The sequence below is a fragment of the Orussus abietinus genome, unplaced genomic scaffold (genome assembly GCF_000612105.2).
Source record: "Orussus abietinus isolate OABI.00-Male unplaced genomic scaffold, Oabi_2.0 scaffold8, whole genome shotgun sequence".
NCBI classification, from domain to species: domain Eukaryota; kingdom Metazoa; phylum Arthropoda; class Insecta; order Hymenoptera; family Orussidae; genus Orussus; species Orussus abietinus.
In genome coordinates, this window is record NW_019395997.1 from 1935018 (window position 1) to 1963011 (window position 27994).

Consider the following 27994-nt stretch of genomic DNA (forward strand, 5'->3'; position numbering starts at 1 on the left):
AAAATCCGTGCGGACTGAAAGTCGGCCATCTTGATTGGTCCTGACGCGCGACTCCAAAAGTAATTCCGCACCGGCTAATTTCACCTTCCCATTTTATCCAGCGAGAGGCCAAGGCAGTCGGATTAATGTGCCTAGTGAATGAGTGCGACAAAGACGATCTTATGGAATATAACTATAAAGGTCTCTGGACCCCCCGCCCTTCTTGCCCCCCTCTTTGCCCTGTCTAGACAACCTTTTACGTAAGCCGATCTTGGCGCGTACTCGAAGCGAGGGTCGTTCTTCGCCAAAAGACGTGCACTTCAAACGATATCCGATAAAGGCACAATCGATATTGTGAAACTTCGATAGTGAAGTATGGCCAAAAACGGAGTTTCGCCTCTGCTCAAAGACAAAACAGAAAATACCGCCGCGTAGAGTGATATTATGATTGAGATTAAAGTATGTCACTACCTATTTTTATTTACACTTCTGGAATCGGCCCTGCAAATCCGACCGTCCGTGCACGGACATAACAATGGTGAGAATCCAATTTTTGCGCCTGTGTTTTGGTATCGGACCATTTGACAATATTGACCACCGAACGCGGGAGGTAACTCGGCTAACCTCGGAGATCATTATTTTCGCCTAAACTTGTCTTAGTACATCTGTAGCTTCGTTTCGAATTACTTAACCACCTCTGCTAATGTTTCTCCATTTATCATTCAGGGACGTTACTACTTGCATGACAAATGTCTTTCAAACATTGTTTTTCTTCTCGAGAAGGTCACCAGTTTCATGGGCTTGCTTGTTCGGTGCTACTATGATGACAGAAAAATTATTCGATCGTTGCTACTTTCCGTGGCATGTAGAATGTCGATACCACTCAGTTAATACTAATAATTTGTCGTCGCCAATTTACAGGTTTTTGCTAGTCGGATGATATATATTTTTTTTTTGGTAGGTCAAGCATAATAAGCTTTTCCTGTATTCACGTAAATACCATTATATCGGAATCATTTAAAGTATGGTATAGATTATATATGTATCGTGTTATTCACGTAACATAAATTTATTTGAGCCATTTTTTTTCATTAATGAACTTTTATTTTTTAGTTCAACTCGTCGATGCTCTCGTGGTGATAAACATTGTTATTTCAACACCGTTCTATTGATGTTCTGATCTTTAACCTGCTGTTCCGTTAGCGTACCATTTTTCTCTTAACCAATCGGAGAGATTCTATTCATGTAATAAAAGCATTTTATCACGGAACAAATGATAAATGCATTCTGATTCTGAAATATTCAATACGTACTTGACTTCAGTATGCAATAAATTGATAATGTTTCAGTTTTTGTGCAAGATGACAATGATGTTCAATATCTGTTGGATAATATACCTATTTCTATGCACAAGGTCAGTATCATTTAGAAATGCAAATACGGAACAATTTTTAAAAATGACTGAACGTTAAGTCGATTTAACTGATAGTATAAATAATATTTATTTTGGCTTTGTAGGATTTCACTAGTCCGGTGCACGGGGCTGGGTAAGCATAATACTCATAGCCATAACGGTGAGTGGAAATAGGAAAGGTATCGGGTATAATTCTTATTATATCGTATTAACATTGTTAAGTTAGAGAACAAATAATTGATGGTTCCGAAGAAAAAAAGTATTTAAAAAAGTATAACCCTTAGTAAAGGGTACAGGGAAAGTAATCTTTTTATTGCTTTCAATCAGTTTAAATCGATATCGAGAGAAGGGATATTCAAAATATTTTAATTTGTGACAGAATTAACTAATTTTGTAATGTATAATTCTTTTATACACCGCAACAATTATTTTCTTTATAGTCTTATTCGCTTTAGCTTTACTAACAAGAAAATTTGCCAATCTCCATCACTTTGTTTCACGAGTAACTCTGCCTCATGCCTTTCCTATTTTCAATCTGTAGCATTAATCATTCTCAATACAAAATGTTTCTGTAAGTTTTGAATGATGTAAATTTATGTTGAAGGGATTCTGTATCCAACAATCATGTGCAAGATTCCATCTCTTACATTCAATTCGAACCAAGTATTTTGGATTTTAAAGAAAGGTAAACTGAAATTTGTTATTGCCCTTTACTTCTCGCTATGTTTCTTGTGTGTATTTTTACCAACTTTATGCATGACAAATTGTAATGTTTGGACATTATACATTGTATTTTAGACAACTTGGTGTACCCCATCAAGAAACTGTGACACTCTACAATAGAGATGATAATAAAACGATACATCTTTCATCCATATCCGGGAACACACAGCATTTTCATTCATCGTTCTTTCAAGACAAAGTAAGTTTCCTCTTGTTTATTTTGGCTTTATGCAAATGTTTATGTAACATGAAACAGAAACCAAAAAGTACCATTTTAACATAGGTGATTCCACCGCTTGGAAACACAACATTCAACGTTGTCTTCCTTGGTCGAGAAGAGGGTGACATAGAAAGTTATCTTTTCATTCACACATCAGATGGAACACTCAAATATCAGGTATTAAAAAATAATATATTGCAAATAAATATTTTTCAAAATAAAGAAATATTTTTAACTAACACGTTTCATTCTTTCAGGTCAGAGGTGTAAGTGTGAGTAGTCCCTACAGATTAAGACCTGTAGTCGGTGTAAAGTTGCCGTTGAATGCATCGTTCACTCCTCTCATTTATATGCATAATCCACACCCTGAACCTATGCAGGTACATAATTATAAATGGAGTATTACATATACACTATTAATTCATAATCTAATTGTGCGCGTATAATCATTTGTAAAGGTTATAGAGGTGTATAGTAGCGGAGGAGAGTTTCAGTTAGAATTACCATCGGGACAAGCAGAGGGACCACGTGAATTGTGGGAAATTCCACCATACCAAACGAAACCAGTCATTAGATTACATTTTAATGCCTGCACCGAAAAGAACCATACCGCATACATTAGGTAAGATAATGCTTTTATTTATATTTTAATTCAGGTTATTATATTATTACATATTTCGTAATTTCACTTTACAGATTTAAAGTAAATAACAGTGCGGAGGTGTTGATTGTGGCAGTTGAAATCGAAGTCAGTAGCGGAGCTGGACTTCACTGGGGTGGAAGTTCTGGGGTGATCAATTTGGGTATGGGTGGTTCTTTACAACCTCCCATTCACTATCCGATAGCTTTGAAAAATTCGGCCAAGAAACCCGTCAAAGTACTGGTATGTCAGTCTTGAATTCGATGTTATTTTACATCTTATTTATATTTCTTGCTGACATGATTACTTAAGATCATGATCCTTTTAGAATATCATCAGCACCCCAGTTTCTAAAGCATTACAAATTAACTTCGAGCCTGTTGTAATACCGGGGGATACAGATGTACCGATAGCAGTTGGAACATTGATTTACGACTGTGAGTCATACTCTACTAATAGTTTATAGTTTATGCTTGTCTCGTTGAGATTTACTGCTTCCACAATAAAACGTGTTTAATGATACCTGTTATCCAACAGGGAAAACTGGACTAGATTTGCAACACTTTAAAGGGAAATTAATGATCAAAGGAGTCGGCCCAGGTGGGTCTAGTCAAAAGTTAGCGATACCATGGGTAGCGGAGGTGCTGCAAGGTGGACTCGAAGTTAATGGCTCGATAGCTCATTACTGTTCGCCCCATTCCAGTCAACCTCGGAACTTTAGTGTCGTTAATAAATTCAAATTACCATTGGCAATAACGAACGTATCACTATCATCGGAAGCAAAATCATTATTTGAGGTAAGAGACAATATTGACTATTAAGCACTCTAATCTATCTAACCTACAAACATTGGAAAATTCATTATTTCAGATAAGAAATTTCATTCCTAAAGTCTTGAAACCTGGTCAAAAGACAAGTATATTTTCACTATCATTAAATAAGAAAAGGGAAAACGAGAATATACAGTTGGAGTCGTCGATACTGATTCACTCCAATGTCTCAATGACCGAGGTTCCATTGTTGAGTTACGATGGGAAAGTAAGGAAAATCATTCCTGGCGAGGGGGAGACTGATAAAGGAACTATGAACTTTGGCACGGTAGGTAGCGGTACGGAAAACGAAGCTATCTTTGCTCTGGAAAATCAGAACCCAGTGAATATTGAGCTACATGGTTGGGGAGTTAACATGCCCGGTGCAGTGTTGGAGTTGATGGGCTGCCAACAAGGTCCTACCGATCTGTTCAATAAAGGGTTTCGCAACATTACAGTCTGCAGTCAGAATGGAAACGTAGGTGGACCTTACGTTACTAAATTCAGTACTTGTCTCAACAGCCACTTAATTATATTATTTTTATTGCTGCCCCTGTACATGACGTAGCCAAAAAATTGCATACTGTTTGCATCACTAAACCTATCAATTGTATGATTCCAGCAAAACATCAAACCAGGCTATTTGGCAGTCTTCAAGATAAAAGTGAAGACTCCCATGGTGGAAGAAGACACCATCGTCGGAGATGTATTCGTGAGGACGACTTATGAACGACTTACCGTCCCAGTTTTCATGCGAGTAGCTCACGGTAGAATCGCGATGAAGAAACTCACCTTCACGGATTGCTTCCCAGTAAGTATTGTGACATCATTTCCTTTCGAGACGTTCCCAAGGATATATCTTTACTAAAAATCCTCACTTCCAGGGAGCTATTTGTATGCAACAAATAAAGGTACACTCGACGTTCGTTAGATCCATGGACGTGACGTTCGTTTCCCCAGTCCAGAAAGACAATCGTATTAAATATATCCCACTGGAAGAAACGACGAAGCCAATTATATCGAAAGGAGATAACCACATTGGTTCCATTAGAATTGATCCATCTATCACTTGCAAGCAACATTGTTATCTTGGATTGTCGTTGAATACTAGTGGTGAGTACACCCTGTGACCCGTTTTTTTGTTTTGTTTCCTTAATATCTCAGCTAATTGTATAATCATATATTTTAGTTGGCAGTCAGTGGTTAAACACGATGACTCTCCCGTCTCATGTGCGCGATTCCGACTTGAATTTATTAAACGCACGGTACGCTCGTTACTTGAATTCGACCGGAGGAGGGTCCTGGGATAACATCACGATGCGTTTGGACACAACGGAAGTTAGGGGACATAAATTCTTCGTGAACCTGAAACCTTACTGGCCCAGTCTTCTCGGTGGGTCAGGCTCGACAAGGAACAAGAGCGCATTGACTTTTCCACTAACTCAAGTCGGCCACATTTCGTACAAGACGATTAAATTACACAATCCAAGCTCTAGTCCACTGTTAGTGCAGTTAGTGATGGACTGGACTTACCCTCAAGGATCTCGTTTGTATCATTTTCTGCCTAGCAAGTACGTCGTCGATTCTACGTAGTGCAGATTTTATTACAATTAAATGGCTCTTCGTGGAAAAAAAAATTGTTTACTTAATCGTCTGGATTTTTTATCAGGTTTAAGCCTGTGTGCTTGGAGTGTCCACCCAGTGTATCGGGGGAATTCAAGCTGGAGGAAATTGTGGAAGAACGGGAATTCTTCGGCAAACATTGGGATGTCGTAGTGCCGCCGCAGACGTTACCTTTATACCTGAATCCTGGCGAATGGAAAACTATACGTCTTTCCTATTCCCCTTCGTCAGCTGCTGCGTCATCCGCACTTTTATACATTAGGTGCGTAGTAATTCGATTTTACGGTTAAGTATGATATCCACGATTTTGAAGATATTTCTACCTTAAAAGGGGAAATTCATTTAGAGTGGATTACTTTTCAGGAATAATATGACTATACTAGAAGTGTTACGTCTGGTAGGACGTGGAGCACATGCACAATTTAAATTCGGCAATCGTAAGCCAGGCTCGACGACGCCTTTGTTGTTCGAGCTTGCCGAGAGGCACCTGAAAGATTGCGAACGTATGTACGTTTTTAATCCACCGCTGTGCACTTCAGCGTGGTAATTGAATTACGTGAAGCCAAAGCATTGTTCTTTCATTTCCAGGCGAACGAGCCAGGATGAATCCTGTTCCCAACCTGACCGTGAAACGCTCCTTCACCGCCAGGAACACCGGAGAGCTGCCGATCGACATCCATGGATTTTACATAAACGGATTGCATTGCGAGGGATATGGTTTCAAAGTACTTAATTGTGCGCCCTTCAAGCTCATCCCGAATGCCACGAAAAAGATCGAGATCGCGTTCACGCCGGATTTCACGCTCTCGAGGATAGAAAGGGAACTCTTGATCCTGACCAGCCTGGGAGTCGGCAGTCCAGACACGGACGAACTCAAAGACAACGGCGAGTGGTCATTGTAATTCTTAATCCTCCATATTCGCGTTGTCAGGTTTTTTAACGATTCGGTACACCCAGTTCAGAGAAAAGTTTCATAAACGGCACTTTCGCATCCCCTTAAAGTATAGGGAGCTTTTAAATCATTTTTTATGTATCGTCTTCAGGTATGGCACGCCTGACCTTACTCACGACAGTCCCAGCGTACACTTTGGAGTCCTGTGCTGCGGTACTTACCAGACCCAGCTGGGAGAGGTCGGTACAGTGGGCAGCGATAAGTCTATCCTCGATTCTGCTGATGTGTGTCCTCGCCGTGTCGTTTCTGGAAGCCGACAGGATATTGAGAGGAGCTTTAGTCAATTTATCGAAGGCGACGCCGGTGCAGCCACCCCTGGACCTGAGGCAGCTCTCTCACGCGTCCTCTCAGTCTTCGGGTGCCGGCAAGGAGGCGTCCGAGGACAGGAACAAAGTCCAGAAAAAGGAGGAGACCTCTCCCGACTGGACGCTGATGAACGTCAAGAAGAAGGAGAAGGACTCGCAGAAGCTGATAAAAATCCCCGACTGGACCGTTGACGAGGAACGTAGGTTTAGGATGGATGTCGTGTCGAAAGAGGTGCCTTCGTCGAAACGCTGCGAGGACCCGGCTCCAGTGGACAGTGGCACTAGCAATAACTCTTTTGTTACGAAAAAGAAAAACGGTAAGAAGCAACACAATAATCCACAGGACGCCCAGGTGGAGAGTACACCTGTCGTGGAGAACACCGCGATGAGCGACATGCAGGTGATACCTGAGAAGAAGTACACCTCGAACTCCTCGACCAAGTCCAGCCCTACGACGAACAGAAAGGGAAAGGCGAACAATAAGGATGAGGTTAAGCTCGTAGAGTACGAGGTTCAGGTCGACGGGGTGGCGGGACTCTTGAGCAACGTTAGGGAAAGCAAACCGGATAAGAAGAAACCACTTGCGAGCACTAACGGGGCTAACGATAACGTATCTTACAAGAAGTACGATCCACCTGTTGGCCAGAAGGGCGTCCAGTTCTCCGAGGAGGAAACCTCGTCCACGACCACGGAGAGTTCCGTTCAGGACGACGCAACTCCTTATAAAGTACGTGTCTTGGTTCCTCTACACGTTTTTCTGACTTTACTTCCTCCATTTCCTAAATTTACTCGCCAAGTTTCGGTGTGACGCATTTATTATTAATATTTGTTCGCGATGTGTTTATTAACATTGAGTCTTCTTTTTTTTTTTCCAGGAGTCCGAGCGTCCGTACGTAAAGCCCGAGAAGATACAAAGGAAACCTTTGACGAAGAAGCCGAAGCCACAGTCTATACCCACCGTGCCATCGATAGACTATAAGGACAACTACGAGGGTGACTGCGACGACGACGACTACGACAAGGAAAGGCAAGACAATCCGAACCGTTGGAAGACTAGTACGACTAGGTCCAGCACGAAGCATCATCATCATCCGCGGAATGCCGAGTCCTCGTACAAATTGCCTCGCCAGAGTAAAAATCAGCCCCGGAAGGACAAGGTTCCGCAGAAGCGTCGAACCGACAAAAATCGCTCCAAGTGTGAGTTTACAATTTTTTTTGTATCGTTTCCTGATGTACCAAGGCGTTACATATTCATCCTCGATGCAACGAGGTGAACATGTTTCGTTACATTTGTCATCGTTACATTTTTTAGCCGTAACTGGCGGTACCACGCAGAGGGATGAAATAAGGCCTATTCAAGCCATTATTCCCTCCCCTCTGCCCCCTCCGCCGTCATGCTGGGGAGAAAACCGAGCCAAATTCAGCGACGTGGTGGCTCGTAGTCAGGACAACGTATCTCCGTTTTTGGATCACAATAAAGCGCGCAAAACTCAGGCCGTTGCACGGCCAGACCTGCCGGCGCCCTTTGTCAACGAGACGAAGAAGAGCGTCGAGTCCGCGAAGAGGCAGTTCACTCAAGAGGTCGTCCAACCTCCCTTGGAGTATGCGGTACTGTCGAAGTCGACTCACGTATGCGCACAGTCGATGGAGACGGAGAAACCCTGCATCCAGGATATCCAGTTCGTGCAGACGAGCAATCAGCTGTCGAACAGCTACTTCATCAACACGTTTGCCGAACAAGCCGTAAGGATTTCCATTAATTAATGTTGAAAAGAATTCGGATCCCTGTTAAGAGGTGTAATTATTGACTCCTGGGGATGCCTTTACAGAAACATATGCTGCAGTTCGAGCCAGACCTGGTGCCATACGATTTGCCGGAGACCGATGAGCCTCTCGTCGAGCTGGAGAGCCTCGAGGAGGACCCACCTCGTCCTCTCTGGAACGACGGCGGACCGATAATGAACCTCCTCTCCGATAACTCATCCAGCTTCGAGTTGGACTCCAAGTCCTCGGACAAGGTCCCCAACTTGTCGGACACGTTGAAAGGTACTTGAGTCTTGTAGCGATCTCCTTCGTTAGATAGTTCATCCCTGGTGTAGCCCTGACTGAAGGCGGTTATAAAGGGAAGCTGCGGTGATGAGATGGAAAATATCAGGAAGACCTCTTAGAGAGTAACGATTTCAGATAATTGGGTCACGGTAGAGACCAACTGGGAGCCGCTTTACACGAGAGGCGCGGTTGGCGAGGAAAGAAGCGGAGTTTGGGGTCTCAATACTGGCGGTGTCTGGGCTGCTGCACCCTGGGGGGCTCCAACACCGCCTTCGACGATACGCCAGTCGACCTCCTTTCATTTGACCGATCGAGACGCGCAGGTGAGACCTCCTGGTTAATACTGTCCGTATTCATGACCTCACTTGTGAAATTACGTTTTCTACGCAACATTTTTTTAAATGTCCATGAACGAATTTTTTTTTTAAATTAAATCTTTTAATAACGGAATGTATGGGAGGATGTATTTATTTATTGATATGTATATTTCAGGAGAGGTCAGGGTTCGATCCCTTCCGATCGCTCAGTACGATTTGGACGCCGTCGTCGACGGAATCATGGAAGTCGAAGTGCGAGGACTAACCCTGGTAAAAATATTTTGTGATATCAAAGCTGTCTCGCCCTTCACCCTTTCGCGGAAGATTACAGGTTGACGTTGACTCTCGGAGGTAGTGCGAGGGGACTTGTGAAAATGGAAACGCCATATCAAGGGCTAATCGATGCGAGACTGACAAGAAAAGGTTGTCCGGAATATTTGTTGAACTATGGTGACAACATCGACATTGGAGTGGAGCTCGCATCGTTGGCTTGTAATCTTCTATCCTTTTGTAAAACAGCACTCTGGCAATACGATTTATGAATTTCACGGACGACTCGGTGAATTGTGAAACTTTAATTTCTTCTTCTTTTTCATTATTTTATTTTACCTCTTTTTTTTTTAGTCTTTTTTCGTCCAGTCCCGCATACCGTACGTGAATTCAACATGTTTGAAAATCAACGATTCTGTACGACAAAGACATTGTTTCGTTGAAGTGGAAAGAACAAAGACATTGATAAAAGCAATGCAAAAGAAAGAAAAATTTGGACAGTCGTGACTTATGATTATTCCGTTTCTAACTGCTCTGTAATCGCTCTCATTAGAATGGTTAAGTCCATCGCACATTCATTGTCTCTGTTGTTTGTTATATACACGATCGAGAAGACAGTTTCATTTTGATTTGATTTGAATTAATTATTGTGCTGCGTGTCGTACAGACGTACCAATTTGTAGCTCCAACACGTACGGGTTATGATTACCCATGGGAAATTTCAACGATTTCTCAAAACTTCAACCTCTTGTTATTGATTTTCGGTTATCGCGGACTCTTGAATTTTGTTGACCGTACAAAAGGAAAGGATTTCGGAAAATCGAGTATACCTACTTTGTAAGACTGCTAATTGTTGTGTTTCAATAAAGAAAGTCTTAAAAATGACAGTTTTCTTACGAGATAGGTTCTGTAAATTTATTAAAACTTTCTCGCTGCGCGTATTTACAGGAAGTTCCGTTATCAAAGATAGATTTTCTTGTTTTTAAAGTTAATACAAATTTCTAGGGTTGTTAGGGATTGTTTAAGAATTTTAGTTCTGTAGATTTGGTACAGATAATACTGACGCGTAGTTACAACATTGTGGGTCGACAGCCCGATGTATTTTTAGGTAGTGCCCAGGACTTTGCTCCCTGAATTTTTCTTAACAGCATCTATAAACACAAAAGATTCTTGATTAACGTTGAACTTATCTTTTAAATGCAATGCTTAATTTCCAATGGGCTTGTGCAAGAGTTATGTTACCTTATTTGTAGTATTTTCATTGTGCATTAATATTATAATGTTGTACTATTCCGCTTACCATGTTGCCTTCTTCAATTTTTTTTTGCAGTCTTCTCCTATTAATTTCCGAACTGCTTGCCCGTGGTTGCGCAGCTTTTATTTTGACGGGTTTATTAATTGGCTTCTGGTAGGACATAATCTTTCTCAGCAAGATTTGATTCTCCCTTTCAATTTCCCTCATCTGGGCGTTAGTAAAACTCATATTCTTGCGACCATTTTGCATTCGTCTTTGGTCCAGCCTACTATCGCAGGTCCTTAAATATTTCATGTCATTCTCCAACAGACAAATGTCATCGTCGTCGTCATCGAAGCTGTGAGAGTGTCGATCGTGTGCCATGCACCTTAAACCAATTGAAGCATCTCTGGTTGTTCGTCCGGATCCAAATGTTGGAAGGAGTGAGGAACAGTTGCTCAGGGATGACCGAGGTGTAACATTTGTCACTTCTGATTCTTTGAACGAGTCGTCCGAACAGAAGGACTCTGTATCATAGTCCGATTCCTCATCGATGGCATCCTTGTTCTCTTCTCTGATATTCTCACCGTTCAATTGATTTCTTGCGATATTACTTTTATATGCATTACACTTGTCTTCTTGTACCTTCTTCGTCTCAGATCTTGCGCTCTGTTTACCTTTCACATTTTTACAGATTTTCTTATCTGCGCAAATGTCACTTCTTCTAGTTTTTAAAATATCATTACATTGGGCATCGGTTTGAGTATCGTTCACATTAGTCATGCTGGTTTTTTGTTAAATAAATATTAGAAAAGGAGTGTCAAAGTTCTTCTAGAAAATAATAGAAAAATCTTTGCTGAGGTCGTTGAAACGGCAGCGAAGCGCGGAATTACATTCCGCCAGAAGCCTTTCGTTACGTCTGAATTCATCGCTAATACCGGCGACACGATAGGTTAGGTAACCATGGCAACCTGTACAATAATCATCGCCGATTTCCTTTCGCTTAATTCATATTGATTGCTTTCGACATTATTATGGTAATGCGGGGTATTCAAAACAATCTGTAGTAATTGATTCGTCAATATCAGCTATTTTCAAAGGTGGATAATTTAAAAAGGCACGGTAAGGCAGTATACTTTATACGTTGACACATTTCATGAAATGATCAAAGTGCTGTTTATTAACAAAGATTTTCATGTTTTTACAAGTTTCCTACTTCTGATAATTGTAGAATTGCTAGGTGAGACATTTATCATGAAAAATACTGCACTCTGATAAACGTAAATGTGTTAACTGACGCTCATTTGACTTATCGACGGAATTTACAGGTTAAGAGTCTAGCTGCAGTCAGTTGCGATCGAACCCGCCTGCCTGAAATAGATTTCTGAATTTTAAAATGCCGTCTGATATCAATTCGTACGAAGAATATAAGAACGACCCTCGAACCGCGTGCCAATTTGGCGTGAAATGCTACCAAAAGAACCCAGCTCATCACAGCAGATATAAACATCCACCGAAAGAGCAGGTACGATATAACCTGCATATTGAAAGTATTGTTAATGACTAGAGGAAAATTAACGTTAAGCGTTTGAATATCTGTACAAATTGCAAACCTATTATTGACAATAGAATCAGAAAAAGACAGCCGAAGTAAATACAAGCCAGAAAAGGAAATCTTGCGATGACGAGAAAGAAAGCAGATCCAAGTTGCCACGGGCAGATCATACAAAGAAGGACGAAACAAAATCTGAAGTTGGCTCCTCCGAGAAAGTATCTTCGAGTCCGGAGAAGCTTTCCCACACTACATCATCTTCTTTGCATAATATGTCTCCGAGTCCAGAAAGCAACCCCGTGCAGAGTAACTCGGACACAGAAGAGGGTCCCGACTCTGCACAGGCTGCCGGCAAGTCAGAAGATGTTTCTTCGTCTACGGTTGATTCTTTGCATGAACAGGGTTCAAGAAAGGAAAGTCCAGTAAAGAAGGAAGTAACTGCGAACGAAGAAGAGTCCAGTAAAGCTGCCACCACCACTGAAGAAAATAGTGAATTGATCGGAGAATCGAGACCACCAGCTAATATTCATCAATTTATACTTGAGATTTTCTCTGTCGAGATGCCGGAAGATTTTTATAAACTTTACGATCTGTGTTCTGTAATGTCACCGAAAAAACCTCTCACTGCTTTTAATATGATTGGAATAACACTCGTTGGCCCTTATGATGTCTTAAGTGGCAAGATAGATAAATCGACAGCTTGTGATAAGGAAAAGTTTTTCAGGCATTGGCGATATTATTATGACCCTCCAGAGTTTCAGGTAAGATTAAAAAAATAAAAAGTTTACTGGATCCATATATGTTTATTACAGCTATATTATTCTTTTCATTTTAAAGACGATTATGCAGGTGAGCGGTAAAGATGGTCTGCATTTTGGTTACTGGAGAGATGAGCCCACTGGGAACCCAGTGTTCGTTGCCAAAAACAATGGTCACGTGGATTGTAAATTTACACCCGTTGCTGAGAATATATTTGGTGCATTGGAGTAAGTGTTTAAGGGTAAAATAGAAATTCACTTAAAGTAACGTTTTAGGTACTTCTTTCTGCAGATAAATTAATAAGGATGAATTTCTTTTCAAGTAAGTGCATCGGAGAGAAACTGAAAGGTGCCAATCCTTTTGAGAAAATGAAGTTACTAGGTTTACAGAGGCAAGTGAACAATTTTGCTAAAAAACATGGGTTCACTTTGGAATCGAATACAGAAAAAATGAAGGCAAGGGAGAAGAAAGTCGTGGCAAGGACATTTCACGGTGCTGGCATCGTAGTGCCATATGACAAGAAGACTCAGTTAGGGTATCGTGAAATGGCAGTGACGGATGGTAAGTCATGTTTCAAGGAATCGGTTATTTTATTTTGCCGATAGAAATCTAGCGGTATGTTTTTGTTACAAGTTAAACTGAGAAGCATCTTGAAGAAAATGGACGAGGCTGAATCATCGGAGGAGCGTCAAGAGTCCATAACCCACCTTGAAGAAGTAATCCGACTCGCCACCATAGCTGCCGACGAATGCGATTTTGGGACATGTCTCGAGTTGGGTCAGAATCTCTTTTCAAGTGGATACGCTCACCTCGAGAACCACATCCTTCACATGCTATCTACTGCATATGCACACCTAAATCGTAAGGAATTTAATAATATTTTGAAAGCACATCTGAAGGATAGAAAGAAGGGGGCCGACTTGAGCGTGGTGTAATTGTTTCCTCCTTCAAAGACGAAACAGTTTTAAGACCTATTTTTTTACAAAAGATAGGAAAATACTTATTTTTAATTTACGACCACAAACCATAATTCTTTTATAAACCATAACCTCATTATCCACTTAAAGGATAAGTAATATAACTCGACACGAATCACAAGTCTCACAATCGGGAGATAAATCGTATAAGCACAGTGTTAGAAAACGATAGCGAAGCAAATCATAAATAATGTAACCGTAACCCCAAAACAATTTGTACCCTCGTTTAAATAAAAATCTCATACAATCCAACCCCCTGTTAAGCATCGATCTCACGAAAGGATCCACATTCTCACAATCCTCCATAACACCATTTTTTATCAAGACCCCAAATCTCGAATATCCGTATCCATTATCCAGTTACGAACCGACGGTTACAAGGTATTCTTTATATAAAACTTGTTATTCGCGTCGAGAGATGGCGCCATCGTCGCCGGGCAGTTTCCACGATCCCTCCTATACCGACTCTATAAGCACGGATGCGCGAGGACGGTTTACATCTGTTGCGTCTTGTTTGCACGAGCGGTATATAACCGGCGCGCGCCGGCGGGTCCAGGCGCGGGGCGGCGACGCATGTCCGTGGCTCAGTGGAGCGCGCGACTCCGAAGTGGAAGGTCAGGCGCTTCTGGTCCCGCGCCCAGCCCAGGAGAGGAGAGAGCCGCCGGAGCGAGAGCGCGTTCTGCCGCGAAGTGCGCGCGCCTCCCTCGTGCGCGCGAGTTCCCGCGACCCCCCGGTGCGCCGCGAAAGTGTTCCCGCCGATCGCGGGCCTAAGAGGGCCGGCGCGGCGCGCGACTCTCGCCGATTGGTCGGCCATGGCCGAGCCGCCGCGGAATCTCCGGCCCGCAAGATCGAGCGGGCCGGCCCGCCGCCGGTGAGCGAGCCCGCCACTCGTGCGCCCGCGGGGTCGCGATCGCGACAAGAAGGACCCCGACCCCGCGCGCCGATTCCAACCTAAGTCGAGGTTGCGCTCTAGATGAGAGTCCGCCAGTCCCCCGGAGGCGGCCGAGGGAGGACACGAGGAGGAGCGCCCCGCGGACCCCGGGGAGCGGCCGAAGAGCGGAGCCGGCGATGATGGCCAGGTAGCCCCGGGCGAGGCATGCACCAGGAGGGCCCATGACGCCGAGGGCCCCGCAGGACGCGGCCCTGGCTCCGCGGTAGCGACCTGCCCCACTCTGCGGACGACCCGGGTATGCCCGGGGTCGGCGGCTGCGGGTAGCTAGGGCACTCGCCCGCCGACTGCCTCCCCGAGCCCGTCGAGGGGACCTTGAAGAGGGTTCCGAAGAGAACCTCGGAAGAAGACTCGCCCCCGACCCAGGGACCTCGAAAAGGTGAGCAGGAAAACTTAGATTCACTTATCTCTAAGGACCACGATACAAGCGTAACTCCCGGGGAGAGTTCCTATGGAACCCTGAAGAGGCACCTCTGGACGCGAGTGGTGCTCCCGGATGCTGCCGCGGTATGCTCTTAGGAGCTCTTCGGGGTCCTCTTTCGCTACCCGCGAGCGCGTCGTTAGGTCGAGGTAACGACGCAGTCCACTGGGTCGAGGCGGAAGAGGACGCTGAAATATGCAGCGTCCCGCCGTTTTTGCGACCCCTGCTTCACCTGGACCCGACCGGGGGCCGAGTTTTACCGAATTTCAACCCCGAAGACGGAACTCTCGCGGAATTATCCCGGAATCGGGGCGGTTTACCGGACCGGGTGTGTCGACCTTTTGGAGGTACCCTCGAGATGGTGGAGGCCGCCCCCCCATGGTGTATCTAACCTTTCGGCCTGAATTAACCCCTGAGGAGTATCCGCGCGCGCTCCACCGTAAAAATATGGGCATCGATCCGCGGCTTATTATAGTCTCCGGCCGCTCCGGCCTCGCCTGGGACCGGATGTCCCGAGGATGCGCGTCGGCCCCCCCCTGGACAGGGGCCTCTACAGGTGCGTCTACAGGTGTGTCTACGAGTCCGACCACTAGCTATCCCCATGGGTCCATAAATCCTCGGTAAAACTGTATTATCATTTTTTTTTTAATCCTAGTCTACCCCGAGAAAAAAAAATATTTTCTTCATTCAAAGTATAATTATTTCACTCAAATCGGAATAAATTGGATGCTGCGTTTTCTTTTTGGAATTATGATAATTCGGAAAAAAAATATAATTCATTCGAGTCAATTGTTATTCGAGGTAACGAAACGTTTCATTGGTACTATTCTAGGATATGGTTCTTTGGGACGATGCATTGTTCTTTTTTTTTTCTTTTTGTTCTATCTTCGTTCTATCCGGGGGATTTTTATATCTAGTGGTTAATTAGGCAGGGAAGTCTTGTCCAGGGGTGGCGTCGTCGGGGGCGGCGGACCGGGAGAGAGGCCCATGGTGGTTAACGGGGGCTCACTTTTTCAGCCAAGTCGAGCCGGGGACCATCGGGAGACCTTTCGGAGACATGTCGACCCGGAGATGACCGGGCTCCTGCCTTCGCGACGACCCCTCGTCCCATCGACGCCCTGGAGCGACGGCCTCCTGGCCGGCTCGCTCTTCGCTGGCACCGAGTGAGCGCCGCCGACCCGGCGCGGATCCGGCGCGCATCCTCAGCCATGCCGACGACCGCCTCCGTGCTCGCCGCACCGCAACGAGGTTAGTCTAGGTCTTAGTGCATCGGCGAAACCCTGAGATGGTCCTGGGGGTGGCGACGGGGTGGATATCTTACGCTTGATGATTTTTATTCCGCACCTCGTCTCGGTGTGGGGATTTTTTGGAGACGCCGAAAGCACCCTTTGATGTGCCGCGCGACGTCTTCGAGATTGTTTGTTTTTTTTTCTTTTTTTTTTTCACGTTTTTGAAATCCTCGCGACGTCGTCGGGGGAATCGCGGATTCGAGGGGTTCCCCTGGAAGGTGGGCACTAGGTGGGAGTGGGTTCCGGATGCCGACCGAGAAGAGCGTGGAAGTGGAACGGATCCCGGGGAGCCGCGTCGAGACCACTAGAGGAACAATGGACTCCTAAATACCGCGGACCTCGGCCTCCATCCGGGGCTGATCCGCGCTCGTTTGCGGCCCCCTGGGGGAGGGCGCTCGTCGGACTCGAAGAGACCGGATACCCATGGCGAAGGGCTCGACTCCTGCTCCGCGAATCAGCGACCTACCCGCCGATTATCGACCTATGCCAGGAGATGATTAAGCTTCCCTCACAACGGTGCACGCGACATCTCGGGCATTCTCCTCTTTTCCATTAACCTCGGGTCGCGCGAGGGGACGGGGCGGGGGGACGTCCCCCAGGTGTCGTCAGAGGGGGCAGTAGACGTCGCGAGTATGTCGGGAACTTCGTCAGATTTTCGAAAATCGCTAAGGGCAACGAGAGATAAACAAAAATTCATAGAAACGTGGAGACGTTACTTTGAGTGGCGTCAGTGAAATATTGACGTCGATTCGAGGATTAATTATTTCTATTGAATGGACTCGAATAAATTGTCATAGTTTGCATCGAATTTGTTGTCACGCGAATTTTGGGAAAATGCTATATGCGAGCAACTCCCGCGGCTTTTTTTGTCATTTTCACCATGGGGAGAGTGTCGGATACTTTACGTGAGATCAATCTATCGGATATTTTATGTCGATCGACGGTATGCGAGGGAAAGTCTTGATCTTGATTTTACGCGTCGAGTCCTGATCTTAATTTTGCACGGTCGAGTCCTGATCTTAATTTTGCACGGTCGAGTCCTGATCTTAATTTTGCCCGGTCAAGTCCTGATCTTAATTTTGCACGGTCAAGTCTTGCTCTTGATTTTACGCGGTCAAGTCCTGATCCTAATTTTGCACGGTCAAGTCTTGCTCTTGATTTTACGCGGTCGAGTCCTGATCTTAATTTTGCACGGTCAAGTCTTGCTCTTGATTTCACGCGGTCGAGTCCTGATCCTAATTCTGCACGGCCAAGTCTTGCTCTTGATTTTACGCGGTCGAGTCCTGATCTTAATTTTGCACAGTCAAGTCTTGATCTCGATCTCGCCCCGTGAAATCTCGGTCTCAGTTCCGCATACGTTTCTTGGTCGTGCCCTTTTAGCGGGGAAATCTCACCTCCGACCTCGAGGCACGCGGAAACCCGAGGCGAGGTCTCGGGCACCGAAATAGCACGCGGAAGAACCGCCGTGTGTACACTTGCGGCCGCCTAGCAAGACCCCGAGCACTTCGGGCCGAGTCCCTCCTTTATCCGCGGAAATAGCCCAAAGGCGCGCGCGCGGGCGCGCGTCCACTTTCCCGCGACCCGCGAGGTGTCTCGCCTCCAACTCGCGTAAGTGCCAAGTTAGGATTTCGGAAAAAAAAAAAAAAAAAAAACTTCCTTTCCCGATTTTCCCCGCTTCCCCGAAGAGTCCTCCTCCCTCCGATCGACCGAGCCCCCGAGGGTTCGTTCCTTGTTTTCGACCACGTCCTTGAGGATACCTTTATTTCCCTTCCCCACATTTTTTGGCCCTTGCCTTCACATACCATTTGTTCTTCCACCCTTGTTTTCCACTTTGTATTAACCCCCTTCTTTTTCCAACTCGTAGTCAGCCCTATTTTCCACCTCGCTCCGAACCTTTCTATATTTTCTCTCTCTCTCTCTCTCTATTTTTTTTTTCCCCCCACCACGGGGGAGAAGCGTAATTTCTTTTTTCGACGTCAGCGCAGACCTCGCTTCGATCTCCTTGATTGGAACCCTTTTTTTTTTTTTTCATCCGACCGTGGACCTCCTTTTCGTTAGTTACTGCCTTTGCTCTGTTTCATTTTTTTTTTTTCCTTTTTCATTTCTTTTCCGGGTTGACGGGGGCGAGGGGGATTTCCTTCCCCGGGTTGACTCCGTCCTCCCGTGGTGCGATCCCGCAAATTAAATCTAATCCCGTACCTGGTACCCGGGAGGTGGGGAGCTCGACCTAGTGGAGGGCTCGATGGCTTCCTAGCTCCCCTCCTCTGATAATGCCGAGATTAGGGGAGGACTTTTCCCGGAAGTAACTGGCAAATCTCCGGGATCACGGATTTCTTCCTCCTCGGGTCCACGGGATCCCTTCGATGCGGACTCGATCGCTGATCTTCACTTCCTCTTCCGGTCTTGCACGTCCTCTACTCCTCCGCGACCCGAAACAATGATTATTATCCCGTAGAATAGGAAAATATTTCCAGATAGCCCCAAGTCCTGGAAATTAATGCGCATTAAATGTCACTCGAGGAATATTGAAATCCCTGCCGAAAGAATCCTCTCTTCAGGGTCTCAGGTTAAACCCAGAAACGGAGTAGTCACCCCCTGGTCCCCCGGTACCTCCCGCGATACGATTTCCTTCAAACGGCACAATTAAGCTTTTGCGTTTCGTTCCTTGGCTGGTTCGTTTTTCCTTTTTTTTTTTTCCCCCCTCCCTACCCTCGTAAAGGAAAATATTAAAAGCACGCGACTCGGCACTGTCGTCTTATTAGGGCTCACCGCTCGTAACGAGGCCGTATTATAATTACCGGGGCCCCTTTTGTTCAGGGAAACCGGCACCACCCCCCTGTTCCCCACCCCCTCCGAGGGGAACGCGTTAAAACACCCTGTCCTCGGAACAATAAATTTCTCGGCCGATTTTCTTTTTTTTTTTCTTTTCTTAATTAAAGTGCGAGAATTCCCCCGGGGGAGGGGAACGTAATACGTCGTAAACGAAACGATTTATCGGAAGGATCTCTTATAATCGTCGGCTCGACATTAGAACAATGCATGTCGGAAGTGTTAAACCATTGTCGGCACTTTTTAATGGGGTCGTGACATTGGAATTCCGAGGTGTCGGAATTTTTCTTGCCGGAGCACGTCGGAGGCGTTCGTTAATTCTCTGTGATTTGGGAGGAGAGGGAGTGGTTTTTAATTTTTTTTTTCTTTTCTTTTCTTTTTTCCCCGCATTTTCGGGGTGAAGGGGCACAATCTCGGGCTCCGCAGGTGAGGGGGGAGGGGGGGGGGGGCACCGAAGCGTGCAGGTGCGTCGCGGATCCGCGGTGTAGCCTGTTGCATGCGGATCTGCGCCTCGGCGAGACGGAACAACGCGAATCGTCCCCTCTTCCTCCCTTCCCCTCACCCCCCTCCGAACACCCGGGAACCTCGAGTCTTTCCGGCGGATGCGATGCGGTTGAGTTTTGGGGAAAAATAGGGAAAATGGAGAAAATAGGGAAAACGGAGAAAATAGGGAAAATAGAGGTAATGGAGAACATGGAGGTAAGAGGGAAGGTTGAGGAAATAGAGAAAATAGGGAAAATGGAGAAAATAGAGAAAATAGAGAAAATAGGGAAAATAGAGAAAATTGAGAAAATATATAAATTTGCAAATCCCGTTCCGTGAATTTATCACGGTTTCGCGTTAACCAGGAGGATGGAGAACAACCGCATCCGGAAGGGGCGCGGCCGTCTTGGCGCGGAATCCGGCCGCGCGGATCGATCAAGCCTGAATAATTGACGAGGCGAAAATAAAAACCTGCGCGGGGACGGGGGGAGGACGGGGACGGGGACGGGGGGGGCGAATATGCGGAAAATTTCGCGAGGACCTCGGGGACCGGGATCGAAAGTGCCCTTTTCGGCGGCCGGAAACCCTGATGGCGACCGAGGAAATTTCCTAGGTAGGGCATGAGAGCCGCTGAAGCTTTTAAATCAGCCCCGACGCGTTGTTTGGTCGGAGACGAGCGGATGGGCCGCGTTAAAAATACACCCCCGAAGGAGGCCGCCATTTTGGTGCCACTCCCAGACCTGCCTGGAGCCTCTTCGTCTTCGCGGTGTTTTTCGTTTCTTTTTTCCTTTCGTTTATCTATGGTTTAGGAACCCATCGCCGGCTGAACGGGAATTTTTACGAGAGGGTCGGAAAGATATGGGGATCGTTTCCGGGGCTCGAAAGAGTGTTGGATTTAATTTTTCTTTGTTTTTTTTTTTTTTTTTAATTCTTCCAACAGGGATGGCACTATAAATGCAAATGCGACGAGAAATGTCGGTTTTGCGGTCTTGAATTTGGTGTTGTAAAAAAGGAAAGAAGAAAAAGAAATGCAAGGAGTGCCAAGCGGTCTGGCTGAAAAAATCGGAAGAGATTTTATTCCCATGGTTGGATGTTTCGGGCGTTTTAATTAAAATGTTTAAGTAATTCAGGGGGACGAAGAATGTAAGGGCGTAACATTTCCATGGACATCGGCACATTTGTGATACCGAGAGTAATGTTTGGCCGTATAGACTGAGACTGTGATCGCGTGAGACCATGACCAAGACTGCGAGACCAGGATTCGACTTTGCTCGTCACAAGGGGAGCCTGAAGAAGGTGGGACCATTACGGTATTGCTCCCAGGAGGCGGCGATCTCGCGCGATTTTTCCGCGAAGACGTAAGGGGGACGGGGGGTTCTCTTCGGGGCCTCCACCCTGGTGGAGTCTCGCTTTTAACGGCGATACGCGCGAAAGTGGCGGTCGTTGCCTCTCGCGTCCCTCCGGGGATTAATCCGACGTCGCTTTAAGCCGAACGCGGCTTACCCGTCGCCGAGGCTCTTCAGGGTCTCGCACCTCGGTTTCAGTAATTGGTGTTAACGTTGGCGGCATCCGCGATTACGGTTACGTTTAACGAGGGTCCCTTAAATAAAGGTCTCGGGGAAGCCCAGCATCCCGATTCGCGGCATCCGGTCAGGGATAACGTCCGTTAGGATGTCCGAAACAAGGGCGCCGTTTAACGGCTGAGTATCTTAGATAAATTCCGCACGCCCGAGGAGGACCCTGAAGAGGGTCCTCGAGGGACCTCCCCAGGATAGCCAGGGCCGGAAATTCTCCGGAGGAGTCCCGGAAATCGCGTCTACTGGGATTAATCCCACCGCTCTGGAATTATTCCTCCCGAAGAGAGCCCTGAAGAGCACCCTGAAGAGCGCCCTTCCTCTGCCCCCCCCCGGGAGGCTCGGAATAAAGAGGCCCCGGGAAAGAGGAGGAAAGTTTCCCTCGACTTGGGCTTTTCTTTTCTATTCGCCAAGTTTTTCCTCCTCAGGTTGTCGCGCCCCCTTCATGGATTCATGGCCCCCCCCCCCCTTTTTTGTTTTTTTTTTATATCTCCTCCGGTTTCTCGCCAGGATGGGAAATTGAACATTGAAATTCGGCGACGCTGATAAACGCAGTCCCCCCCCCCTTCGTCCCTCTGTGCCCTGATTCGCCTGTACGTTCCCAGTTTTTCCCTCGGGATAGCTCCTGGCTGGATAAAATTCTATCCGCCCCCCTCCGGCGTAATAAAATCCCCCACCCCCTTGGCTCTCATCCCCCGGGGATCTCTATTAAAAAATTCCTCGAAACCGCTTAATGCTCTTTTCCAGACCGGAAGATAAATCGCCGGGAAGACTCTTAAGGATCTCGCGAGTGAACTTAATGACGCGCTCAATAATCCGGCTTATCAGAAATAATTCCGTTATCGAGGGATGTTCCTTTCTATTCAACTTTACGAGCGGATTTTTATTTTTTTTTTTATATCCTGTTGTTTGAGCGATACTATTTTTATTCGGTCCATTTTTCAATCTCTATTAAAAGATTCCGTTATCGAGCGACATTTTTTTCCTCTCGTTCTACTGCTCGACCGATATTTTCTTTTTTCTCATTCCACCGCTCGGGCGGGATGTTTTCTATTTTATTTCCTCGGTTTTCATTATTTATTACTTCATTTTTGCAGTTGCATTTCTCTTATTTACCGGCCAAGAGGCGTTTCTCGGCGCGATATTCGGAGGTGGGTAGAACGCGTGGCTCGATTCCGCCTGCGGAGATTCGGTGTCCGGACTCGAATTTTAATGACGGTCTAGGTGATCGCGATCGTCGATTTTCCCTGGCAGCCTGCCCCCTCGTTATTCCGCACGCACGTAATGCCGCCATTACGCGGAAATTCGTCCCATTTGCGGGGGAAAGCATTCCGCGGCCGCGGCCGCGGCGGAGTTATCGACGTTTCGCCGAGATTCGCCGGGCGGCCGGAAAAATTCGGCGAGTCCCGCGCGCGGGCTCGATTCCGCGATTCCGCCATTACGCGGAAATTGGCCGGATTCGCTCGACGGCCCGGTAGGGGGAGGTAATCACCCGGAGCATATGTTTATTTATTCACGCGGATCCGGCGACGAGCTAGCTCGATTTGCCGTTTCCGAGGCGAGAGCTCGAGCCCCGGCCGAGCGGCTGATCGGCTGATCAGCTGATCGGGACTCGCCGATCAGCTGATCGCTCTTCAGCCGACCGTCGCATCGGCTAATCGTTAATCGCCGATTACACGACGTTGCAAGACATCCTAGTACTCATATAAAACTCATTACCTGCAGAGAATACGTCAAGACTGTCAGTTAGCCATCATCTGACAGCTGTTTGATGACATCCTGCCGTTGCTAGGAGACCAGTATACAACTTTCTGGGAGACGCCTTTCGTATATTACGATATTTAGCCCATCGCCTCGTCGCGACTCCTAATCGGCTGATCGCGAATTCTACGCGGGTTAGAAATCTTCCAAGGACGCGGTTTAATTTATTTTTCCACCGGGATGTAGAAAGCACTCGGAGAAAGGCGAGTTCGGGGAGAATTCGGCGCGCCGACTGGGGCGTAACAAGTGGCCCCGCGCGATAACTAGGCCGCGTTTGTACTGGCCCGCCGGTTGCATTATGCACGCCGACTGTTCGCCGGGAATTCGTTAGAAACACAGAATCCACCCCGGTGCCCGTTGGAAACGGCCCGGCCCATTATCCGCGCCTTTTATCCCGCGGAAGGGGAGATATACCGAGCCCGCGGTCTCTTATGATTTCATAAAGTTCATCGCTATCTCTCGCGGCCTCCGACGGATATTCAGGATCTCTTGCGATTCCTCCCGATCTCCTCGGTATCTCCTCCGACTTTTTCCACGTTTCTTCCTGTTTTTCCCGATCTCCCCCAAAGATCCCGCGATGCTGCTCTACGGAGCTACCATTTCGAAAATCCACCTCCTCGTTGATAACGAGATAACCTGCTCGACATAGAGATTACACGGAGATTACCCACGTAATCCGCCGGCCCATTTGCCGAGAAGGCAAACCTCGGTTAAGGAGCTTCCGAAAGTTCGACTTGGCCCAAGTTTCTTTTTTTTTTCTTTTTTTTTTCTCATCCCCCTCCCCGCGAATTATTCCGCCTGCGGCCGAACGATGTCCCTTGACGAAAGAACGCCTAACCGCAATTCTCTCTCCGCAGTTCCATTCTCGCGATTCCGCTCCCACGAGAGGAATTCTATTTTCGGGACGCGCGTTTTCCGGGAAGGATTCCTCCCGGATCCCGCCGCAGGGGACCCGGAATTCGAGGAGCGAGACGAGGCTCGCGAAAATTGAACTCTTCCTTTTTTCGACCCCGGGGGGTATCTCCCCCTCCCCCCTGAACGATTTTTTCCTCTCGCGTTTCGCATGAAATTCCGCTAACGAGATCGAGTTTCTCCGGTTTGCGTTCGTTACGAGGAATCCCGAGGTTTTTGGCTCTCCTCGGGCTTGTTAAAATCTCGAATCTCTCTGTTCTTCGCCTCACTCGTTATCACCGCTTATCACTTGCCAAGCTGCATCTCGAAATTCCTGACGTCCCGCTAACGAGATTAAAATTCGGCTGTCATTGGGAAATTGCAAATTTTTCTGCTTCTCTAGCGCTTGCTAAAATCTCGCTGTATGTGATAAGGCTCGTTATCATTGCTAATTGCGAGTCCCTAAAAATTCGCTCTTTCTCTCTTTGAAAATTTAGGATCGAAATTTAGTTGAGATGATTAATTGAGGTTTTTCCGTGTTTCCTCGCTTCCGAAACGTTCTTTACTCCCGTGCGATTTTCTTCACTCGCGTCGTTTTCTTTTTTCTTTTTTTTCCACTTTTCTTTCTCCCCCGATAATTATCGCCGCCCTGTCGTGATAAACCGCGAGGAAGTTTCCTGACGGTGGAAACGGGGCAAGAAACAACTCATTAGCCTTTTTAGAGCTCGAAACCGGGCCGGAAGTGCTCGACTCGGAGTTTCGGCTAATTTCCACAAAAACCCGCACCGTTTCGGGCGGAAAATCCCCGCGGCTTGGGATTTCCCTCCCCGATTGCGAACTATCCCCGTGATTATCGCCTAGGCACGTTTCATGAATTTTATTACCAAAATTAATAAATATCTTCGACTTCGCAATTGAAACGCCCAATTGAGGCTTCTTAGAATTTTTCTTTTTCTCTTATTACGCATAATTTAACGTAAAAGTTAAATTTTCGTTCCAGGCGGAAAATCCCCGCGGCTTAGGATTTCCCTCTCTGATTGCGAACGATTTCCATGATTATCAGCTAAGCACGTTTCGTCAATTTTATTACCAAAATTAATAAATATCTTCGACTTCGCAATTGAAACGCCCAAATGAGGCTTCTTAGAATTTTTCTTTTTTTTTTTTTCGTTTTCTTATTACGCATAATTTAACGTAAAGGCGATGGGAAATTTTTCGGGGATTCCGGGGAGAGGGAGAGATTTCCTCCCGGCTTGCCGGGCGCGGAAAACGCAGGCGTCCCTCGGGAGAGGCTCGCGCCAAGTTTCGGAACTCGGCCCGTACGGCCGCGGCTGGAACTCCGGGAATAATTACGAGCGGGAGTAATCGCGATAATTGCCCCATGTCCGGGAAAGGACTCTCTCCCTCACTTTTGCCCCGGGGCCCGTTTTCGGGAGAAATTCCGCGCGTCCTCGCGATTCCGCACCGCGGTCCCGGCCATGCGATTGTTCTCACGAGCCGCGAATTGCCGAAATTCTCGCGGGACCGATTTTCGGGAAGTAATTGGGGATGAATGGCCGCGTACGACTATTGATAACAGCTATCGACCAGTCACCGTGATTCTCGAGGAGTTCATTTAAATCGGCGACAATTGTATATATATTATATCCCCGCGATTATTGTCGTAGGAAAAGGCCCCCCTCGCGAGTTCCCAAAATCCTTATGGTCAAATCACTGAATTTGCGTTCAGAAATCTGGGACGATAACGCCTGATAACAGAAGATATCCTCTTAGATCGAGGCACGGCGAGTTCTTCTCGGGCGTCCTCGGTAACTCTAGAGGAGTAATTACCGCGCATTACTTGATTATCGTAGCGGCGTATCGCCGTGTATATCCGGGGTAGCCATTAATTACGGAGTCCCGTCTGTCGTCGCTCTCGCCGCCCCCCCGCGAAGAAGACATTGACGTCACATCTCCGTTGGGGGGGGGGGGGGGGACTTTCGCAAATCTCCCGGACGTAATTACCGGGGCTCATCTTTGATTCGAGCCGGGAATAATTACCCGCCCATAAACCTCGAGGCCGACTTTTCCGATCTTTCCGGAGATCGATTTCTTATCTCCTTGTGATTATCACGGAAGACCCAAAAATGGACTATGGTTCCTCGATTTCCATTAACCAGTCTTATATTCGCGGTAGCCACAAAGGTGGAGGCGGTTTAAACATTTTCTTTCTTTTTTCCATTATTAATAATTTCTTTCGCGATATTCAGAAGAGAAGGGGAAGAAAAAAAATAAGAATTTGGTTAACCCTTCTTCTCTCTTATCCATTCCTTTAACGGTGTGCAAAAATGAGAGAAGCTTCGTATACGGAAATGACAGGTGAGGGTTCGGTTCCTCCTTGTATACTTTTCCATTATTTTCGCAACGCGCGGAAAAGGGAGGTTTGTTTCCTCATTTTATTTTTTTTTTCTATTTTTTTTCCCCCCCTTAATTCTTCCTTTTCGTATTCCACGGGATCGGCGTTTTTCTCGCCGGTCCCGGAAAAGGGGGGGCGCGGAACCGGAAGGACAACGGGCGCCCCTTCATCCGGAGCCCTCGAGTATAATTAGATGTCCCAGTTTATGCGCGTGTCTCATTATATGAGACCCGGTGCGAGCTCGCTCGATAATTCCGCGCGCGCTCGCCATTTTCGGCTCCGGCCGTTTCCGGTCCCCGGAAGGAAGAGGGGGGAACGGGGAGGGGGGATTTCTCGACATCCCTCGGGACATTTCGCAGCATCCTTCGAGGTATCTCGCAGAATTCTTCGGGGACATTTCGCAGCATCCTTCGAGACGTCTCGGACGGCATCCTTGAGGACATCGCGCAACTCTTTTTAGCCATTGTTCATTTTGTCACCTAGTTTGTAGTAATAGTCTGGTTTATTAATGATAATTATCATTTGCGATTTGATAATTTCGTTAGGGTACCGATTTCATAGTTATTTCTGCGGCCTCGGGCATATTAATAAATCCGAATACTCTCGGGGGCTTATTAATAAATGTAAATTCTTTCGGGCTTATTAATACATCGAAATGCCTTTTGGATTTATTAATAAATTTATATCCCCAGGTGGAGGTTCGGTTCCCAATTTTACGGATGACATTTATCGGGAGGCATTTCGATAAAAGTCCCGATCGGTCGAGGATGGCGTCGGTTCGGACGGGACGTCTATTTTCCGCCGTCTAGGGGGTGGCGTCCACCCACCCCGTTCCCCCAAAACCCCCTGAATGGAGGTCGTATTCCGAGGATCGCCATGAGGTCATATCCGCGTCGCCACTCGTCTGGCATCTGACCTCCATAAAGAGCTGTAGGTACCATGGAGAGGGGGGGGATGTACGTAAACGCGCAAACTACCCCCGAGTACCGGCTATCACTCCTCCCCATGTCCCTCCATAGGAATCCAGACCTCGGGATCGACGCTCACCTCCACCCTTCTCCGGGGATCGCTTCCACCCCTCGAATGAGTGGGTGGGTTTCCCTGAATTGCTCGATTTTTTTTTTTTTTTTTTTAATGGGGGTGTTAAAAGTACCACTTTAGGGGGAACTGTTATCACTTATCGGGGCTCCCTTCCGATTGGCGGATCATCGGGAAGAAAGGGGAAAGGAGGCAACAGTTGGTCGGCCCGAAAAGGGGTCTCGAAAAAGGGAGGGCGGATCCTGCCCGAGGGCTGATTCCTCCGAGTGCTCCCTTTGATCTCCTTTGGGTGTCTCGAGTTCCTCTTTCCTCGGTTTCCTCACTTTTTTTTCGAGGTGGGGCTTCTTGGGGACCATTAACTTCCGCAAGACTTGGTTTTCGGTAGTGAGGTGGGGCGTTACTTAATCCCGGGTTGATTTTTTCCGGGATTTTGGGATTTTTTTTGGGGGGCGGGGAATATTGAGAATTTTCCTGAATTTTTTAATCGTCCGAATTTTAGGGGAGACAGAATCGGAGGCTACTTTTCATCCTCCGCGAGTGT

At 46.7% G+C, this 27994-nt stretch overlaps 4 protein-coding genes across 6 annotated transcripts in view; 3 read left to right on the forward strand and 1 right to left on the reverse strand.

The window, feature by feature from the left end:
* Nucleotides 1-101: 101 nt before the first annotated feature.
* On the forward strand, nucleotides 102-10200 carry LOC105699486 (transmembrane protein 131). Its single transcript, XM_012424507.2, has 24 exons — nucleotides 102-517; nucleotides 1329-1393; nucleotides 1498-1526; nucleotides 1998-2078; nucleotides 2192-2315; nucleotides 2400-2513; nucleotides 2594-2716; nucleotides 2795-2958; nucleotides 3033-3219; nucleotides 3305-3413; nucleotides 3514-3773; nucleotides 3847-4263; nucleotides 4408-4596; nucleotides 4670-4898; nucleotides 4975-5356; nucleotides 5455-5670; nucleotides 5772-5911; nucleotides 5997-6293; nucleotides 6452-7392; nucleotides 7541-7862; nucleotides 7978-8408; nucleotides 8495-8711; nucleotides 8850-9037; nucleotides 9207-10200. Exons 1-24 carry the CDS (start codon nucleotides 424-426, stop codon nucleotides 9294-9296), a joined length of 5409 nt encoding a protein of 1802 aa, XP_012279930.1. The 5' UTR covers nucleotides 102-423; the 3' UTR covers nucleotides 9297-10200.
* On the forward strand, nucleotides 9218-14066 carry LOC105699487 (histone PARylation factor 1). Of its 3 annotated transcripts, XM_023434121.1 has the most exons (7): nucleotides 11482-11657; nucleotides 11744-11775; nucleotides 11864-12060; nucleotides 12165-12848; nucleotides 12925-13073; nucleotides 13169-13407; nucleotides 13480-14066. In XM_023434121.1, exons 3-7 carry the CDS (start codon nucleotides 11932-11934, stop codon nucleotides 13779-13781), a joined length of 1503 nt encoding a protein of 500 aa, XP_023289889.1. In that variant the 5' UTR covers nucleotides 11482-11657; nucleotides 11744-11775; nucleotides 11864-11931; the 3' UTR covers nucleotides 13782-14066. The 3 variants fall into 3 exon arrangements, with proteins under 3 accessions (XP_012279932.1, XP_023289889.1, XP_012279933.1); XM_012424509.2 differs by lacking the exons at nucleotides 11482-11657; nucleotides 11744-11775 and adding an exon at nucleotides 9218-9301; XM_012424510.2 differs by lacking the exon at nucleotides 11744-11775.
* Nucleotides 10301-11344, reverse strand: LOC105699489 (cilia- and flagella-associated protein 97-like). The gene is made up of 2 exons (XM_012424511.2): nucleotides 10602-11344; nucleotides 10301-10452 (listed from the first exon to the last, which is right to left on the reverse strand). The coding sequence occupies exons 1-2, from the start codon at nucleotides 11316-11318 to the stop codon at nucleotides 10372-10374; spliced, it is 798 nt and encodes a 265-aa protein (XP_012279934.1). The 5' UTR covers nucleotides 11319-11344; the 3' UTR covers nucleotides 10301-10371.
* Nucleotides 14067-14683: 617 nt separating the features above from the next.
* Nucleotides 14684-27994, forward strand: part of LOC105699547 — a 34289-nt gene continuing 20978 nt past the window's right edge. The window contains exons 1-2 of the mRNA XM_012424646.1: nucleotides 14684-15151; nucleotides 16211-16441. Coding sequence (XP_012280069.1) covers nucleotides 16402-16441 — 40 coding nt within the window. The 5' untranslated portion in view covers nucleotides 14684-15151; nucleotides 16211-16401. The remainder of the gene's footprint in view (nucleotides 15152-16210; nucleotides 16442-27994) is intronic.